The following is a 19,467-nucleotide window of genomic DNA, read 5'->3' on the forward strand; positions in this document are numbered from 1 at the left end:
TTATTCAAGAAATTTAGGTGGAGTGATCTATCGCAGTTGATTTATTTATATCAATATTCCTGGTCTTATAGTATTTTGGAAATTATCGATTATGGCAAATATTGTTGGATTGATGTTTGTTACTGGGGAAGGAAGACGAGCTCTATAATGGAGTACATGGCACATTAATCCCATATTATGCCATAATATTATCGAGTGGGAGCTGTGGTGAAGAATTCTTATCTAGACAAATGACTCAAAATATTTGTCTCCTATGTTGTATTCCTAACTATGTCTTTGTTTCGCTAAACTGCTAAACACATAAACCTTAGAGTAGCAGTACCAAAAAACTAAAAAATGAATTATTTTCTATCTAGATTATCGGAATTGCAATTATCGAAAAATGCTGTTTTTTCGGTAATATTCAACACCGTAATTATATATTACGGTGTTGAATGTTATGGTATAAATCTGCCAGATAACAAATTGTTTGGCTGTATAATTTACACCTTTGTTCATTTATGTGGGTTGTATTAAAAAAATACTTCACCGTCATTAGTTTGACAACTACAAAATGTTGCCAGCTTATATATTTCAACCTTGATTAAGGGAAGATCTTTTTTTATTAAATGTTTAAATCTATCTATTCATTCACATGTTTATTTAATATCGTTTGTATTTAATTCTTTGATAAATATTAAAAAATCAAAGTATGATTTATTCAAGTAAGCTTTACTTTTTAAATAGTTCTGTAAAATGACGATTCAAAAATCTGAAAGTTTTATATAAGTTCAGAATGCAGATTCTACTTAGAAGAACCGGCAAGAATCTTAGTAGTTACACAATTAAAACTAAAACTGAAACAAAAAATTATGATAGTTCAGTATATTGGAAATAAGAAATTAAAATTAACAAATTTATTCGGTATCAAAAATTCTATAATAATTTACAAAAAATTGAGAAGGATAGATATTTAGTATATTTATCTTTTAACAAGTTTTTAAAAACCAATTTCAAAGCAATAAACAGCAATAATGATAAATGTTGCTGTTTACGATGGCTTTGGTGAATTATTTTTATTAATATTATTATAAAATGATATCATTATCGTGTCGTAATTATTTTATTTTCTATGAGATACGAGTTAACAAAATACGTATTTATTATTTTAAAGATACATTTTATTTATATAATTTATTTTAGATTTATTGGAACCTTTAATTTTCAATCGATGTTCATGAAGAATATAAACAATTAAATTATTATAGGTTTTAATTTGGCAATATGATTAAAAGATAATACATAATTCGTCTTGATATGACAAACAAACATTTGCCAGATTGTACATGTGGAGATTTTATTTTCTATTGTGAAAACATCATTCAGTATTGTCACTCCAATTTGTCAAATACTCAATTTATTGATTTTTCTTTAAAATTCTAGAATTTAACGCGTGAGGTCTGATTCATAGTGTCTCTTTAAACACAAAGTTATTATATACCAAAACATCATCGAGGGAGACCAGTTGTGACACAGTGTACTTGAGAAACTGTTGTTTGTTTGTATTCAGTAAATACTTATTTCGTTAGTCCAAAATGGAATCAAGCGATCGTGCGGACCATGTTGCGGGTGCTCTGACATACCCTAACCCAAGCGAGCAAGGCTTGTCGATGCAACCTCGACGACCAACTAATTTGCAGGTACATTTTTTAAAATTAAAAATATTTCTATAAATGTAGCACCAGCGACGTGCGTCTTATTTTATTTTTTCTTGTTCTTAAATATATTCATAAAAAATAAAAATATTACTTTCCTATCGCGTAAATTATTATAAATGGTTAGAAAGAATATTACTTGTGAGATGACGTCCGACAGAGAAGTATGGAAGAAGAAGACATGCTGCGCCGACCCCAAGTAAAATTGGGATAAGGGCAGGAGGATGATGATGATGATGATCAATTAATAAATAGATATTAATTATATAACTTAATTTACATATATGATTTATATTGCTTTAATCACTTTAAAAACCACCTTTAGGTTTTTAAAATTTGTATTGCATTCATAATAAAATTTAAAGTCATAATTAGGATTTTTTTTTAAATTACTAATTTTATACCATAACATAATATAGAAATCATACGAAGCATTGATAAATAATAAAGTTACATTACAAAAATAATATTACTAGCTAGACTCAGTGGCTAGTATGCTATGAAATAAATAGGGAAGTAACTTAAATGACTCTAGCGAACATAGATTGAACATGTAAACAAATCATTCAATTGAACAGGCTGCTTTGTGTGCTGGTGTGTCTTTGTTATATATGGAAAGAAAATGAAGAATAAATGAGTTCTAGAAAATGGATGGATTAAATTTTATATCTCCATTTTGGGCTTAAACATAACAACTGGATAATCATACTCTATTGTATGATTGCTCTCCGAGCAGTTCTCTGTCTAATGTTGCATTGATAGACCTATTTGTGTTGTCATTTCCAATTGTGCTAACAAATTGTTGCACATTGCAATACGAATATCCTCATTTAAGCTTAGCATTTTATTTTATATTTTATAACATGCAGACAAAATATTCACATACAGTTTACTTGTTTGAAGTTGATTAGAAATTTTGGTTGAATCTTTAGTTGACTTATCCTAATGGGGGTCATTTACCAGAAAATTAAGTGCCTATAGCTCATTCTGGTACTATTCCATCCATATTATGCAAATGTATAAATTATGTTGGACTAGGAATGGTAAAGCTATCAAAAGCATATGCTATGCAGTCTCCTTTAATATCAGCTGACTCAATATTATGAGGTTAATTTAAATCTTACCTTGTTGAAAGTCCAATTAGTTTTATATCAATGCCTTTGTTGATGTATTTACAAATGTATTATATGACTTTTACAGAATTTTATTCAACATTGATATTATGACCTTTTGATGTATTCTATGAATCTGGTTAATATGCAACAATCTATTGTCTTTTATTTTCGTTCAAATATCATCGTAACAGCTTATACTTTAGAACATATTCTGTTGATCATATATGGCGATATTTATACAACCACTTGTAACAATTCATCATCGATTATTGAATTTGCTCTTTGGACAGAATACTTTATCAACTATATTAACACAAGTTATGTTAGTGGAGAAATATTATACATCAAAATTACAGTCAGCGGACACCTGGGATTTAACATGTTTTATTTTTCTATAAAAACACAAGCATATTGAACTACAATGTTGGGTCGAGATTTCAAGACCATATATTGATGCTTTAGATTTTGCAGCCACAAACATGCAATGGTTGCATTTTTATATAAATATATTATATGCCTTGCTATTTATGTATCATAGTAATATTAATTTTATATAGATAATAAGTTAATTGACAGCTTAATTACCTAGTTCTCCTATTCTTGTCTTTAATTCAGTTTTTCAATATTAATAAACCCTTATACATAATGTGGATGTTTTTATTGTGTAAATTAAAAATGCAACAGTTTGAATTTTAATATAAAGATCATTTCTTAACTTGTGATGCTAACAAAAGCATAAAAAGTGCTTAAGGTTTAGGCTTAGGGCTGATAATAGTCAATAAACTTTTCTGCCAAAAATTGACAGTAATACCGTGGAGTTAAGAATATGGTAGATTTATTTGCCAGAGTTTTACGATGTTTAATGCACACCTGTATAATATTGTCTGTGTGCCATAAAGTCTAATTTAAATATTATTTGAAAAATGCATTTTAGCACTATTAGCATCCTGGACCAGATTACGACGGTGCTCTGCCTACTTTATATACAAACATTAACTATAATTGCCTTTGTAATTCGTGTCGTTGATTGTAATTTATGTTCCAATGTCCATGGTAATTACTGCAATTTTCGCATTCGAGTGTCGCCAATTCAGCGATTTTGTCAACAGATTCAGGGAATTTAAGGGTGAACTAGTTTTTGCCAAGAATCCAACTTGTGAACAACAATATTTTATAATAACGCCTCTAAAGACTTATTGTTCTTTTTTTTTATATTTCCTTGTCTTTTTAAATTAATTTCAACTATTCAATACGAATTGCACTAAATTATCATGGCAATCGGTTGAGCGTTATAGAAATTGTGAGTTGCAGTGGCTTGTAACTACAAAATGGTTCATATAAAAACATTTTGCAAATTGCATTTTGAATAATACACATGTCAACTTTAATGTTAATCAGCGAAATAGTATCGAAGTTGTTATTTCAACATTAATTATTCAGTACATAAATAATTTTGCAGCATTATATTATTGAAATCCTAAGCGACAATTTTTATTGACGTTAAAAAGTGAAATAAAAAGTAGCCTATGTTCTTCCCCGTGACTCAAACTATCGCCTTAGTAAAATTTCATCTACATCGGTTCAGCGTTTTAAGCGTGAAGAGCGGACAAATTTACTTTAGCATTTATATTAGATTTAGCGAGTAGAGACGTACGAGATGGCACAAAAGATATGGATATATTTTTGCTTTGATTTCAGACTCTCCTTCGTTTCGCTATTGACGCCACAAACAAGACCGAAGATGATGGGCCGACTAGCTCGGCGGTCAGCGCTTTGGATGAAGAGGTAATTTAATTTTCTTACAGTTTTACAATTGTTTATCAATTTAATGAAATTGATTTATTAAAATAACTACTTCAAAATAAAGGATTGCTTTGGTTTCTGACTACATCGTAATTTTGACAAGAGAAGAGTTTTCCTCGGGGCCTGATGTGCATAAAAGCACTATTGTGTTATGATTTGCTGAAAAGAAAACAAGCTGTGTTTTAACTGCATAACATTTTCCCTAATAGGATAAAGCTTAAAAAAATTGCCTAGCAATAAAACCTTTTCCATATATTCTGGCTTTGTTCGCGATACTTTTTTAATTATTTAGGACGACGTTACGATAAGGTTGTGTGATGCGTAGTCACCAACATACCAAAGCAAAGTTATAGCCTGTATATGCCCCACTGCTGGGCTAAGACCTCCCCTCACTTTGAGGGGAAGGTTATTTGAAGATAGTTTCACCACGTACCACGTTTGTACCACGCTGCTCCAATGATAAACACGTGGCAGAATTTCATTGAAATGCAAATGCAGGTTTCCTCACGATGTCCTCCTTCACCACCGAGCATGAAACGAATTATAAACACAGATTAAGCAAAAAATATTCAGTGATGCTTGCCTGGGTTTGAACCCGCAATCAAATTTAGCACCTCAAATTTATCTATTTTTATTAAATTTTGTAAATGATTTCAGAGGCGTAGATTCTTGGAAGAAGCTTTGAAGAGCCTCACAGTGGACGTGCCAAAGGTGTTGCAGAGAGGAATTAAAATACTCACCAATGTTGAGTTTATAAAGAGCGTGCAACTGGGCCAGCCGGTGCCCGACGACATCAGGGCAGCTTTCAACAATATGATGGAGTTTGTTGATGACATCGATGTTGCTATGGGTGAGCACCAGCTGTGATCCGCGTTCGTTCGTCGATTCTCTTTAAAATAATAAATAAATAAATATTGGACAATATCACATACATTACTCTGATCCCAATGTAAGTAGCTAAAGCACTTGTTATGGAAAATCAGAAGTAACGACGGTACCACAAACACCCAGACCCGAGACAACATAGAAAACTAATGAACTTTTTCTAAATCGACTCGGCCGGGAATCGAACCCGGGACCTCGGAGTGGCGTACCCATGAAAACCGGTGTACACATCACTCGACCACGGAGGTCGTCGTCGGAGGTCTTTACTGGCACTTATATCTTAAGCGAAAGGTTGTTTGTTTCGTTCACGCGTTTTTACGATCATCATGATATTTTGTACGTGGATAATGGTTTTAAATCAAATCCTCGTTTCCCGCAAAGTACTAAAGAGAAGCAAGGAAAGGGAAAGGTTCGGTCTGCTGCAAATGTATACGGTACATACCACTTTTTCTCGAGGCAATATCTCTTTATATACTTCCTATGATTTTCGTTTTCATATTCTGCGTTTTAATAATGATATTCTAATAGCGCACCATTAGGGTCCACTCGTATGCCATGATGGCGACGATATAATTAAGAGCACCATCGTACGTTTAATAGAAAATCTTATATGTATATTTCTTTCAGATTTTCAAAAATTGGGCGGCTTTGCAGTGTTTCCAATTTGCTATGGAAGTGAAAATGAAGACATACGCATTCGCACCAGCCAGCTATTGGCTGAAATATGCCAGAACAACCCGCACTGCCAGGAGCGGGTGCTCGAATATGGCCTGCTCAACGTACTCCTACATTTAGCCAACAGTGAGAAAGGCTATGCACTGGCTAAATGCATTTCTGCTATTTCATGTAAGTTAAAATTTTCTTTATTTATGATATGTATGAAGTAACGCTCGCTTTAAACCAATTATAATCGCTGATTTTATTGATCAATTAAAAACTTATTGCAATATTATTTCGTTGTAAATATTTTTGTCGTTAAATTTTTGAAATACTTAAATATGTTGTTCCTAAGTTTTGTGTCTTTTTGGCCACTGAGAGAATGTGATCTAGACGACTACAACTAAAAAGCATATTTATTAAAATAATTTAAATAAAAAATTTACATAACCTTGTACTCAGTAAACAGTGAAGGATCTTCTTGGAATGAGAATGACTAAGTGGCTGAATGAAAATAAGTTTAATTATCCGATTTTCATGGGTTTTTTAAAAATATGTGAATTCCTCACGAAATATCTTCAAAATGTATAACGGTAAAACCTCACCGATTCCTGTCAAATTTCCATACTCTATAATGTTCAAATTATTTCTAAAATATATTAATATATAGGCACAGTACGCGAGTACGACCCCGGCTGCCGTGAGCTGATCGCGCAGGGTGGGTGCGACACGCTCACTAACGCGCTGGAGCAGCCGCACGTCTCCGCCAGGACTAAGGCTGCTTTCCTCATTCGTTATCTGTGCCAAAACTATCCTGATGCTAAAGGTAACATACATAGACTTTGTATTATTCTATTTATAATATTTTGGTAAACTTACTGACCGATAAGTGTTCACCACTGGCACTGTAAGACATATTAACCATTCCTTTCCAATAGGCCACCTCGACACTAGTCTTTGAACTATTATGTCACATGAGGGATGTGCCTTTAGTTACCTCAGAGTAACTACAGGACCAACGGATCATGCACCCTACAAATGCAGTTTTTATTACGATGTGTTTGGTCGCCGCCGAGCGGGAAATATAATATAATCACAAATTAAGAATATGTGAACTCAGTTATGACCAGGCTTGATCGTGATCCGTGTGGTTCATACGAGCCACTGGGCTATCTCGGCATATCTCAAACCACTGCAACAGTTTCAGCAATGTTGCTGCTCAAATTATACAGGTTGAAATACTACAATGTATATTATCTGCTTATGTTAACCTATAAATATATGGAGGATATACCATTCCATAACTGTATTATTGTGTATTTTATTTAGAACTTTGATAATAAGCTCGAAGTCATATACTGTAACTATATGTATACTATTAATATTCCACAGAGAAATTCATTCAGAACAACATTGTGAAAATAATAGCTGAAAAGCTCAAATCAGGACGGGATGCATCCTCAGAACAAATACTGAGCGTCCTACAGACGTTGCTAGAAGGCCAAGACCCGACCGTCTTACAGCAATTCAGGGAACCCACACTGAACCTTAAGCAGATAATAATAGATCACCTCGACGTCCCAGAATTTGTGGGCGATGGTTTTATAGAAGAAAAGGAGTACTGCTATGCCGTTTTGAGAGTTTTCGACAGTTGTCCGCAAGTGGAAGTTGTGAACAGCGAAGTTGACAGATAGAAAGGGCGCAGCGAGTATTTTTGAGTCATTTATTTATACCACAATATGGCGTAATCGAAATATCTATACTAAATTTGATAGTAAGATTTTTTAAATGGTATTTAGTACTATTTTGCTATTTCAATGTTTAGACAATTTCAAATGACAAAGATGAATAAAACATCAAGGGTCTCACCACATGATTCAGAAACATTTATAATATTACAACATACTGATATTATCAATATATTAAATTATCTTGTATTGCACAACGTACAATAAATTCCAAAGTTGTTTAATTTTAATTTAAGGCAACATCAGACAAAAAACATCGCCTAGCTGTCCGAAAATGCCAGTGGGATTAGATAATTAAAAGGCTTAATTACCTAAACTGACTGTGCTATCTGGTGAGTTGGAGTGAGATCGGCAATGAAGTTTGCAAGATTCGATCTCTTTTTTATTTGACCTTGTTCTCCAGCTATTAAAACTGCTTATATTGACTGGAATTTAGATAGCTACGACAACACTCCGATGCCGATCTTGGTCAAACTCACCCTAACCAATATTTTGTAAGTCTTTTAATATGTCTATTAATTTTAAATTAAAAAGGTTTAATTTTTTATAGGATACATTAAAAAGAGAAAAAAAATGGGGAGGATTTTTTAAAAGATTTCTGCAAATGAAATATAATGGGAAAGCCCTTGCAAAAATAGTTTTGTTTTATGCCATGGTCTAGTGTGTGACGTCACTTGACCCGGAAGACGCGTCACGCGTCTTGCATTTGCTCAATACATATAAAATTGTGTGTAGCTGCACCGTTAAATAAAAGTTAAAATCCTTTTATTTAAAAAACGTCGTAAGTAAGATAAGACGGAATTGTACACAGGGAATGTATCAATTCTAGTAATAATATCATTTTGTCTTTTTGTAAAGCAACTTTCTGGTGAAATTAAACAACATTAAATATAAATAAAAACAAAAAATAAGTATTTATAATATATGTTGTTAAATCAGCGATCCACGAAGCGAATTCAAAACACACGTCACAAGTGAGTAACAGGCCAAAGTCGTTGCGCGCTAGGATACGTTTTAAACTTATTTACTAATGTGTAACTCGGAACTTTATTGACGGATCAAAAAGGTTTTTACTGGTCGATTGATTTGACTTGGTAGGTTTTGATTGGTAATTTAAATTAAGTATTATCGATGTAATAAAAATTCTCAATTGTATAACAATAAACTTATATCAATATTGAATGGTGTTTCATTTTGTTCCAATCTGAGATTAATAATAAGCATTAACAATTCATTTTAAATAATTTCTGCTCAAGACATTTTTTTTAATAATTGGTGATTTGCAAAGGCATAAGCCCGAGATCGGACTAAAAATATTTATTGTGGTTTTCTGTTGAGAAATTATCCTGCGCCCAAAGTCTAAACCCCTCCGATCGTGTCGGATTTACCTTCTTGAAATTGGTTAATACGAGCTCATCATAAATGCAATTTATGTCTCTTTGTTGTCAGTTTTGTTTGTAGCGGTTTTCCAAGAGTATCCTACATACACTCCCAAAAGAAAAGAAGAGTAAACTAAATTTTGAACACCAATGCACAAAAAGTGATACTTTTATCTTTTATTGTCTTTGTCATTCTAAACAGAGAAGTTATCTATCATCTATTTACAAATGCTATCATTTAGAAGGAGGGTTTTGCTACTGACAATTATTAAAAACTAAAAAGCCACATGAATGGACACCAGTAAAGAATTGCAGACATCTTGATTAATATTTAACTAAATTCATAATAATTATTAATTTGTATCCAAAAACAAACTTTTAATTTATTTATAGAATTTTAATATAACTGGTATCTTAATTTTTTTATAGAAGCCCATACCTAAATAATATAGAAACATAAAAAATATATTTATGAGTATTTAATTCACACACACAGAAGATAATATATCTCATTCATAAAAATAATCAGTTGATTTTTCTTATTGTAAGGTGACGTCCTATAAACAAAATGCTGAAAATAATAATACAACGTGCTGTATTGTGTATAAACGCACATACACGCACAAAAATATAACTAACATGATTTTATGCACGCATCCGCATAACTAATTACTAATTGCTTAGTTTATTAATTATGTTGAAAATTGATTATTTAATTAATTTCTATATTAGTCATTATAAATATACAAAAAACAGGCCGAGAAATGCAAATGAACAGAGAAGGTTGATTTTTGGATATGTTGCAGGGATGGCTTAGCCGCCAAGCCGATCTGATCCAAGATCAAAATCATCGACACATTCACGCTCGATATCTTGCGAATGGAAGATGTATTACATGAAGTGAGTAGTATTGGTAGTCTTGGTAACGGCAAAATATTGGCAAAACGTGTACAGGACGCTTTATTCTTCTATAGCTTAATAGTCATTATTAATTTGTTGTGATAATGTCAATGTCAACTAACTTGTCAACCTGCCTAATCAATTGTCAGAAGTCTACAGCAAATAGCAATGCTTAGTCTGCAATTCGCATATTTATTTCTGATAAAATGAAAGAAACTATTTAATATTACATGATTCATAAATATATGACAAATAATAAATATTCCAAAAATTGGATTCCATATAAAAATCATAGTATATCGGTTATGTCTACCGTGATAAATAAACTAGCTTAAGAAAAACAAATACTCGTATACTGTTTACTAATGCGGCGCGCTTTTTGCGCATTTACGGTGCTTTTTCAAGAACAAAAGTTACCTGTGCCGGGCATGGCTAAATTAGTGAGTGATTTTAAGGAATGGAAGTTCCAGAGTCCACCAAACTATGCGGAGTTACCGATAGACGAAAATCCGGAGTATAATGTTCCGGTAGCCGTGAAAAATGCAGTTTTTTCCAAGGTATCCTTCGGTTACAATATAAAATATATAATTCATTATATAAATATGATTTATGTTCAATTCACTAACAAATTAACACCGTGTGACTTAATGTAATGCAACTATTACACAAATAATAATGAAACGAAGTTTTACATGGTTTTGATTTAAAAACATAATATTCTAATTGTATAGAGTGGTAATAACAATAATGAAATTGATATCAGTAGGAGTTTTCATAAGCAAATTGCAAATGATAAGTGATCTTATATTATTTATAATGTTATGAAATTCTCATTTTGGTGTTCTGGCATATTAAATTTCTTCAAAGCTCATTATAATTATTCATCGTCCATCTCTATACAGGTACCAACAGAACCTCTCAAAGGCAAGCTCCATCTTGTGTGTGCGTCCGATGAGGCTCTTTCAGATATTTTTGATTTGGACCCTAAGGTATCAGAGTCAGAGGATTTTATAAACTTTGTAGCCGGAATATATGCACCTGAAGGAACTATGAGTGTTTCACATCGGTAAGTAAACTTTAAATAATGAATATAAAATCTTTAAATAGTTATAAAATTTTAATATGTTTGACTACAGAATTAATTTGTTGTATATTTGTATGTTTATGTACATTTCAATTGAAGAAGGAGCAAAGAGAAACAAACCTCAGATTTACATATCCATGTGATTTGCTAATAGTTTTGTTCTGTTCTATTGTTGTAGATATGGTGGTTATCAATTTGGCTTTTGGGCTGATCAGTTAGGAGATGGAAGAGCCCATATTTTGGGTGAATATGTGAACAGGTAATATTGAACAAATAAGTATTAAATCTCAATAGATTATGCCACCTAGTGATTTGAAGTTTGCAGCCCTATCCTATGACTTTGTTAAGCTTTACTCTTAAATAGACCGGAAAATTGAAATATCCTGATATTAAATTTTATTCATTGAAACCAGACAAAAAGAAAAAATCCAATGTTAATTAATTAATTGTGTACTTTTGTCTTACATGTTTACAAACATTCTAATATATAATCTTTATGTTTAAATAAATATATTTGAAATTTAAATTTGTACTATTTTATACATTAATAATGAATTCTTGTTAGTGTAGTTAGTTTCAAGAGATGTTTTTTTTAATTAAATAGTAAAGGAGAGTCTTGGCAGCCTCAACTTAAAGGCTCTGGTGAAACACCATATTCACGGTTCGGCGACGGACGCGCCGTCCTTCGCTCCTCTATCAGGGAGATGGTGGCCAGCGAGGCCTGCTACTATCTTGGCATACCAACCACCAGGGCAGGGGCGCTAGTTGGTAAGTTATTTTGACATATTCTTAAGTATTGACAACTCTCAATCAATGTCAACAATAAACACTTACACACTTTTTGGCTGTTATCATGAAACTGGTCTATTAAAAAAATCCCCTTTTTTGTTCATGCTGGACAGCATATTTACCCACGTGTTGCAGGAATATTAAAATCAATGCTTAAACCAGCAATATCTTTTCCATATGTGGGCGTCACGAAATCGCTTCAAATTAAAATGACTCCAAAATATAATTCTGAGTGTGTTGTTAAGAGAAGTTTGTGTCCTTCTTGCATTGTTAGTATAATAATTGAAGCATAATTACTATGAAGACATCAAAACTATATATTTAATTTGAGAAGCAGATCAGCTATTGAGCCACCTAGAGCTTACCTTTAGCTGTAGACATTATGAGAATTAGAAATCGTCATGTAAATACAGATACCTTTCAAACCAGGATACAACATATGATTCATATCTAGAGGTGATAATAACTGATGAGTGTGTGGTACGATCCAGACTGGAGTTCGGTATGGTTTACCTTGATGGGTTTCCAGTTTCAGATGATCACAAGGTGTGGAGGGACAAGACGTACAGCGGTATGTCGCGACAGGAGCGCGCTGCGGTCGTGCTGCGCGTCGCACCGGCGTGGTATCGGATTGGTTCCTTCGAGATATTGCAAAAACGGAACGAACCCAAATTGGCGAAGACATTGGCCGATTTCATTATTAAGGTAACATATTTTTCGGAAACATATGCTATTTGTTTATTTACTGCCATATTGCCATAACGTGTCGCCATAATAATTATGAAGATAAAAATTGAAGGTGAATTATGGGCATTGGTTATTTAAATATTTTAATATTATCTCAATACTATATTATTGAAATGATCATATTTTAATTATTATTTACTTTTAATATAGTGGTTTTATAACTAAACTAAAACCTTAATAAAAACAATATAACTTTTTTTGACTAATTTACATAGATGTTTGTTTTTTATGAAATGTAAATAATATTAAGTAGTAATATTTGTACACAGCATCATTTCCCTAACATTGATTTAAACAATGAAGACAGATACGTCGAGTTGTACTCTGAAGTAGCTCACAGAAACTTGGACATGGTTGCTACATGGCAAGGTAACAATTATTATATTAAATTAATTATTATTATATTAAAGTTACGATAAGAATTAATAATTTAGATCTCGACTTCGAATGATGTTATGTTAATTCAAGGTCAAAGTTGTTTATTTATCTTTACTCCACCTGCCATCGGAATAGATTATAATTTATAAGCCAAGATGGCGTGTATTGACAATAGAGACTACTAGAGACACTTGATATTCGCTTCTAAGCTTAAGGCATTTACTTATATATATAAGCACTATAAACGAACCAATTTTATTTTCTTGATGTTGACACTTGACACTCGCCAAACGTTGTACTTCTTTACTAGCGTGCGCATACGCAGTGTAGAATCGTTGGGTACAATGTTTTTCGACGTGAACTCAGCTTTGACAATCTATATAGACTCTATTTGACGACCTCCGTGGTCGAGTAGTGTGTACACCGGTTTTCATGGGTACGTCACTGCGAGGTCCCGGGTTCGATTCCCGGCCGAGTCGATGTAGAAAAAGTTCATTAGTTTTCTATATTGTCTTGGGTCTGGGTGTATGTGGTACCGTCGTTACTTCTGATTCTCCATAACACAAGTGCTTTAGCTACTTACATTGGGATCAGAGTAATGTATGTGATGTTGTCCAATATTTATTTATATTTATATAGATATAAAAAATCAAAGCTTCTAAAATTGAATAGGGTTCAGGAAATTAAATAATCATTAAAGTCTGACAGTTTTCCATAAAACATTGGATTATGTTAGTAAGGGAATAGAGGGCGCGGAAGTCCGCCCTCCCGCCATTGCCCGGCGTGGCCTGCCTGTATCTGCCAAGGGGTACCACATATGCATCTACAATGTTTAAGTTTCCTTTATTAATTTTAGGACGAGGATAACTTTTTAACAGAGTTGTATTTGCAGGTATAGGCTTCGTTCACGGTGTACTAAACACAGATAACATAAGCCTACTCGGACTGACCATAGACTACGGGCCGTATGGTTTCATAGACCACTACTACAAGCACTACGTCCCCAACTCGTCGGATGACATGGGGCGCTACGCGTTTAACAGACAGCCGGAGGTGAGTGTTTCCTAGAGGAGAAGGGGGAGGGGAAGGTTCAAGTTCAGATTTGCCGTACTTGATATTGTTCTATTGTTTATTGGTTAATAAACGTGACAGAATATTATGACATTTTTTTTATCAATATAAGTGTGCTTTAGCTACTTAAATTGGGATCAGAGTAATGTATGTGATGTTGTCCAATATTTATTTATTTATTATTATATTATTTACATTTGCGGGGTTTTGCACACGAAGTTTATTTATTTAAGAGCGATTATGCCGGATTCGTTTTTTTCAATAGTTTTCTAAAGGGGATCTTGTGTCAAATATTTATGATTTACTTGAAGAAAACGTACTATATAAATGTTTAATCTCTTATTAATAGAATCATTGTATACATATATTCCGGTGATTTTTGACGTTTTTTTTACTCATATAAATGAGTATTTCTGTAAACACTTTAAGCGCCTTTTACCAACTGGCGTTTAGGACCTAGAGTGAATAGAGCTAATGTTGAATGAGAGAGATGGGGTGCAGTCCGAGGTCTGACCGAATGTTAGAGGCATAAGTTAGTCGTACTAAGGTTTGCCTGTCGTCCTAATCCACCTAGTCTCAGATCATATTTACTATTCGAACAAATTTTTACAAGTACATTTGAATTGGGTATTGTATGCCAATGCATGCGAGATGGCCCAGTGGTTAGAGCGCGAGCATCTAAACCGATGATTTCGGGTTCAAACCCAGGCAGGCACCACTGAATTTTCATGTGCTTAATTTGTGTTTATAATTCATCTCGTGCTCGGCGGTGAAGGAAAACATCGTGAGGAAACCTGCATGTGTCTAATTTCAACGAAATTCTGCCACATGTGTATTCCACCAACCCGCATTGGAGTAGCGTGGTGGAATATGCTCCATACCTTCTCCTCAAAGGGAGAGGAGGCCTTAGCCCAGCAGTGGGAAATTTACAGGCTGATTATGATTTGTATGCCAATAATCAGATCTAAATAACCAGATTACATTGAAGTATATGATTTAGCTGTATTGTAATGTATTTTTTAATTATTAATTAATATCTTTGTAGATAATACTTTGGAACCTGGAGAAGTTCGCCGTAGCGTTGGAACCGATATTGACAGACAGTAACAAAGAGAAGATTAAGGATGTTTTCAAAACTCTCGATGGATACCTCAAGGATAGGATCTTGTAAGTATTTGCTCTAATTCGGTGGAAGAACCTTGTGCCGCGGTATCATCTTAGTACTTATGTGCTCCGGTTTGCAGTGTAAGTTAGTCAGAGTAACTACAGGCACAAGAGACAACATCTTAATACCCAACGTTGATGGCGGTTTGGAAATGTAAGGGATTTTTAGGGTGTCATTGTCAATGTCCATGGGTGCTGGTGACCACTTACCATCATATTTATATCAAATTGTCAACGTTCTTGGGTGGTGGTGACCATTTGACATTAGGTGGCTCATTCGTCAGCCTAACTGTACGTTTAATTTCAATTTCATTATAGTTGAATAAATAATTGTAAACTTATTAGCAAATATTACTATTACAGAAAAACCTACCTAGCGAAATTCGGCTTAGAAACAATTCAAGATGGCGACGTGTCGCTCGTGAATGAGTTCCTGCAACTGATGCAGGAGACGAGCGCCGACTTCACTTGCACATTCCGACAATTAGCCGAGGTTAGTCATATATCACGTAATGGCCTCTAATTGAAAGTATAAATTGTACAATTTAAGTGCATGGAATTCTAATTATTCATGTGTTATTGTTATTTCTGATGAAAATTTAAAAATGTTACTGTTTCCTTTATTTACAGATAGATAAAGAGGTGTTACTCAATAAGGATATTTTAGGCAAGAAATGGTCGTTAGCTAAAATAAGCAAAGCTGGAGGGTGGCAGAAATGGGTGGAGACATATAGAGCAAGATTGCTGAAGGAAAATGGTTTGTATAAGTTTTTTTAATCAAATCAAAATATACTTTATTCAAATGGGCTATATCCTTGGTGGCAGGGCTTTGTAGCCAGTGTAACTACAGGCACAAGGGATATAACATCTTAGTTTTCAAGTTTGGTGGCGCATTGGCGATGTAAGGAATGGTTAATATTTTTTACAGCGTCATTGTCTATGGTTGGTGGTGACCACTTACTATCAACTGGTCCATATGCTCGTCTACCAACTTATGCCGTAAAAAAAGAGCAAAATTTTACATGATTTTTGAAATTAAAACAATCGGTTTGAGATGAAGATTCTACCGAAAGGCAAGAAACTCAGTAGTAACTTTTCTCTTTTGTCCTTATTAAATTTTAAGTCAGTTATTTTTTGTTATACCTTAATCGGACACAGGAAACTATTTTCCCACTCTCCCAAGCTAGCTAAATTCCCAAATATTTTTGAAATGGTAACTTTTTAGTTTGTATTTTTTACATAAAAATAATCTGAAATAAATACATTTCATAATTTTCAGTTTCAATAATTTATATATGATTTTATATACACTGATATCCAAAATGACCCAAAAATATATTCGTAAGCTTTGAAAAACAGATTTTTAGTTCTGCTCGATTAAGGGTTAACATTTCATATTATGTTAGCTGAATGCAATATTGTATGTTTACAGATTCGTTAAAAATATATATTACAAGAACATTTAATTAACACCTAACAAGTCAATAGTCTCGAAGAGGGTGAAATCCCAAAGACCAGCTTAGATTAAATTCCAAAACCATCTCCAAAACGCACTGCAATACAAAAAAAGTCTTACTAAAGAATAATCTACATCAAATCGGTAGCAACCTGATTATTAATACCAGAAAATAATGGCATGTACCAACACTACAAAATTAATAATAAACCTACACCTAAACACGATAATAATAATAACAAATGAATTTACTATTATTATATAATATTATAAATAAAACAAATACAATAAACGTGTGTCTCCTGCAAAAACAAATATATGAAACTTTAGAAAATATTTTATATATATGTCAAAATCGCAAGCACTTTTGAATCTTCATGTTACATAAGATAAACTTTTGTCCACAGTTGGGAATGAAGAACGACGAACGCGGATGCTGAAAGTGAATCCCCTCTACGTTCCCAGGAACTGGATACTGCAGGAGGCCATCGCTGATGCTGAGAAAAATGATTTCTACAAGGTCAATATAATCAGTATATAACTCGTGTGTGCGCTGACAAACCAAAAATTTAGATTGTGATGCTGCGTGCCTCGTATTACTCCAAATGATTACAATTGACTTGATATCTAAGACCTGACCTCACACGCGAAACTAGTTAAAAAAATGTTTTATAACAAATATAAAATTATTAATACAATTCTTGAAAGTATATATATTTTTTATTTGATTAACAGGTGAGATTGCTGTTGAAAATATTCAGAAAACCGTATGAAATAAACGAAGAGGCGGAAAAATTAGGATACTCTGCCCAACCACCGAGCTGGTCTTTTGGTTTAAAACTAAGCTGTTCCAGTTGAAGAATCATTGTATAACAGCATCTTGTAAATAATTTATAATATTTAAATAAACAAATTACGTAAACAATAGGATTGTAAGTGTGAATATGGTGTAGTCCTTCAAGGTCAGCGAAAAAGATATGTAAAAAAATACATTTAAACTTGTTTCAATTTGATGCCTTCTATTGTGTCTTTTTAAAGGTTTTAGGTTAATTGAAAGGACAAATAATTTCATAAATTTATATTAATTATGTCCTAGCTAAGGGGAGGAATGACCAGAGACCTTTTCGTGACTAATTCCGAACCATTAATTAATTTATATTATGTTACATACATCAAGTAAGGTTAAAGTTACCTTAACAGTCTGTTATCGGAGTATTTTAATCTGTATCCTATTCCAACCAAAAGACTTGTAACGGCAAATAAACAATTAACGTAATTTCGTCGAGATCTTGAATAATCTATGATATTCATAATTGATTTAATTAAATGGGTTTGAAGTCGGCAGGTGCTATCGGAATTCTGGAAGCAACCTTAAGGTTCTTAAGATAAAACTTATCTTCGACTTAAGAGTTAAGTCGAAGTGGACTTTTATAAATAAATTAATCAAGAACTGTTGGTAGTGCATAATATAGCCGAGTTATTAGCAAATCGCTTGGAATATGTAAATCTATGGTGCGTTTATCTACTCCTGCGATAGAACAAGGCAAAAAAGCAATTTTTCCTAAAAAGAATACCAAGATTTATCACATGGGAAGACTTCGATCTTACATTTTAGTGATTTTAAAGGAATATCTTCAATAAGTATTGGCAACAAATAAAAATTGGCAGTTCGTAATTATGTTAGCTGTATGAGTTTCTCTTTAATAGTGGTTTAAGGTATAAACCTGTTTTATTTAAGTATAGTATGTTGAGGCAAGGTTGCCAATGGGGTACGATCGTACCGATTGAATTTTGACTGATTTGAGCATTTTTTTAAGCTTGTTCTCCAGACATGCTCATAAAACTACTTTTATTGACTAGTAAACATATAAAAAGTGGTCTAACCAGCCGAAATTCCGATCGGTACGATCTCGCCCTATTGGCGATCTCGCCCGAACTCATCCTATAAAAGTTTGTTATGAAATTTTTATTTAAAAGGTTAATTATTTTTAAGGAAAATAAATATCGACATTTATAATTATTGTTTTATTTCAATTAAAAATCAAAATTCATAGTCAGATTTAGTTGAGTTAATGACAGGTGTGACAGTTAGGGGCTAGGGCACCGAAATTCCTTGTTAATAGAGAATAGAGATTAAAAAAAAAACAAGTATAAAAGATCTTATAGTAAAAATAAATAAATTTTGTAATATAATTTTTAAGTCTTATTTATTTTTTAGAATTACGATATAATGAATTTTATGCTTAATTCATATGATCGCTTTTTTCCTTTCAGTTTGCAACTAAATTAATTATAGTATGAGTTACTGCGGTACTTGATTTACTACGATACCGATTTTTCAATTACGTCATAGTAAGCATTAATTATGAATTTATCAGAGTTCTTTGTTAAAATATGTGAATAAATATATCGTTACTTATCTATTTAATATTACGGAAATATCATTGAATTGTTTATAATTGCCGAGATGGCCCAGTGGTTAGAACGCGTGCATCTTAACCGATGATTTCGGGTTCAAACCCAGGCAGGCACCACTGAATTTACATGTGCTTAATTTGTTTATAATTCATCTCGTGCTCGGCGGTGAAGGAAAACAT

General features: G+C 33.0%; 2 protein-coding genes across 2 annotated transcripts; both read left to right on the forward strand.

Annotated features, from left to right (window-relative positions):
• Positions 1-1,366: 1,366 nt before the first annotated feature.
• LOC113394150 (hsp70-binding protein 1) lies at positions 1,367-9,084 on the forward strand. The gene is made up of 6 exons (XM_026631360.2): positions 1,367-1,679; positions 4,508-4,594; positions 5,270-5,462; positions 6,125-6,343; positions 6,825-6,980; positions 7,547-9,084. The coding sequence occupies exons 1-6, from the start codon at positions 1,575-1,577 to the stop codon at positions 7,846-7,848; spliced, it is 1,062 nt and encodes a 353-aa protein (XP_026487145.1). The 5' UTR covers positions 1,367-1,574; the 3' UTR covers positions 7,849-9,084.
• A 1,262-nt stretch (positions 9,085-10,346) lies between these two features.
• On the forward strand, positions 10,347-17,861 carry LOC113394147 (protein adenylyltransferase SelO-like). The gene is made up of 12 exons (XM_026631357.2): positions 10,347-10,738; positions 11,084-11,247; positions 11,444-11,524; positions 11,870-12,033; positions 12,584-12,759; positions 13,071-13,170; positions 14,072-14,232; positions 15,296-15,417; positions 15,778-15,907; positions 16,045-16,171; positions 17,278-17,390; positions 17,606-17,861. Exons 1-12 carry the CDS (start codon positions 10,547-10,549, stop codon positions 17,726-17,728), a joined length of 1,653 nt encoding a protein of 550 aa, XP_026487142.2. The 5' UTR covers positions 10,347-10,546; the 3' UTR covers positions 17,729-17,861.
• Positions 17,862-19,467: the final 1,606 nt, after the last annotated feature.

This window comes from Vanessa tameamea, chromosome 21 (assembly GCF_037043105.1).
Source record: "Vanessa tameamea isolate UH-Manoa-2023 chromosome 21, ilVanTame1 primary haplotype, whole genome shotgun sequence".
Lineage (NCBI taxonomy): Eukaryota > Metazoa > Arthropoda > Insecta > Lepidoptera > Nymphalidae > Vanessa > Vanessa tameamea.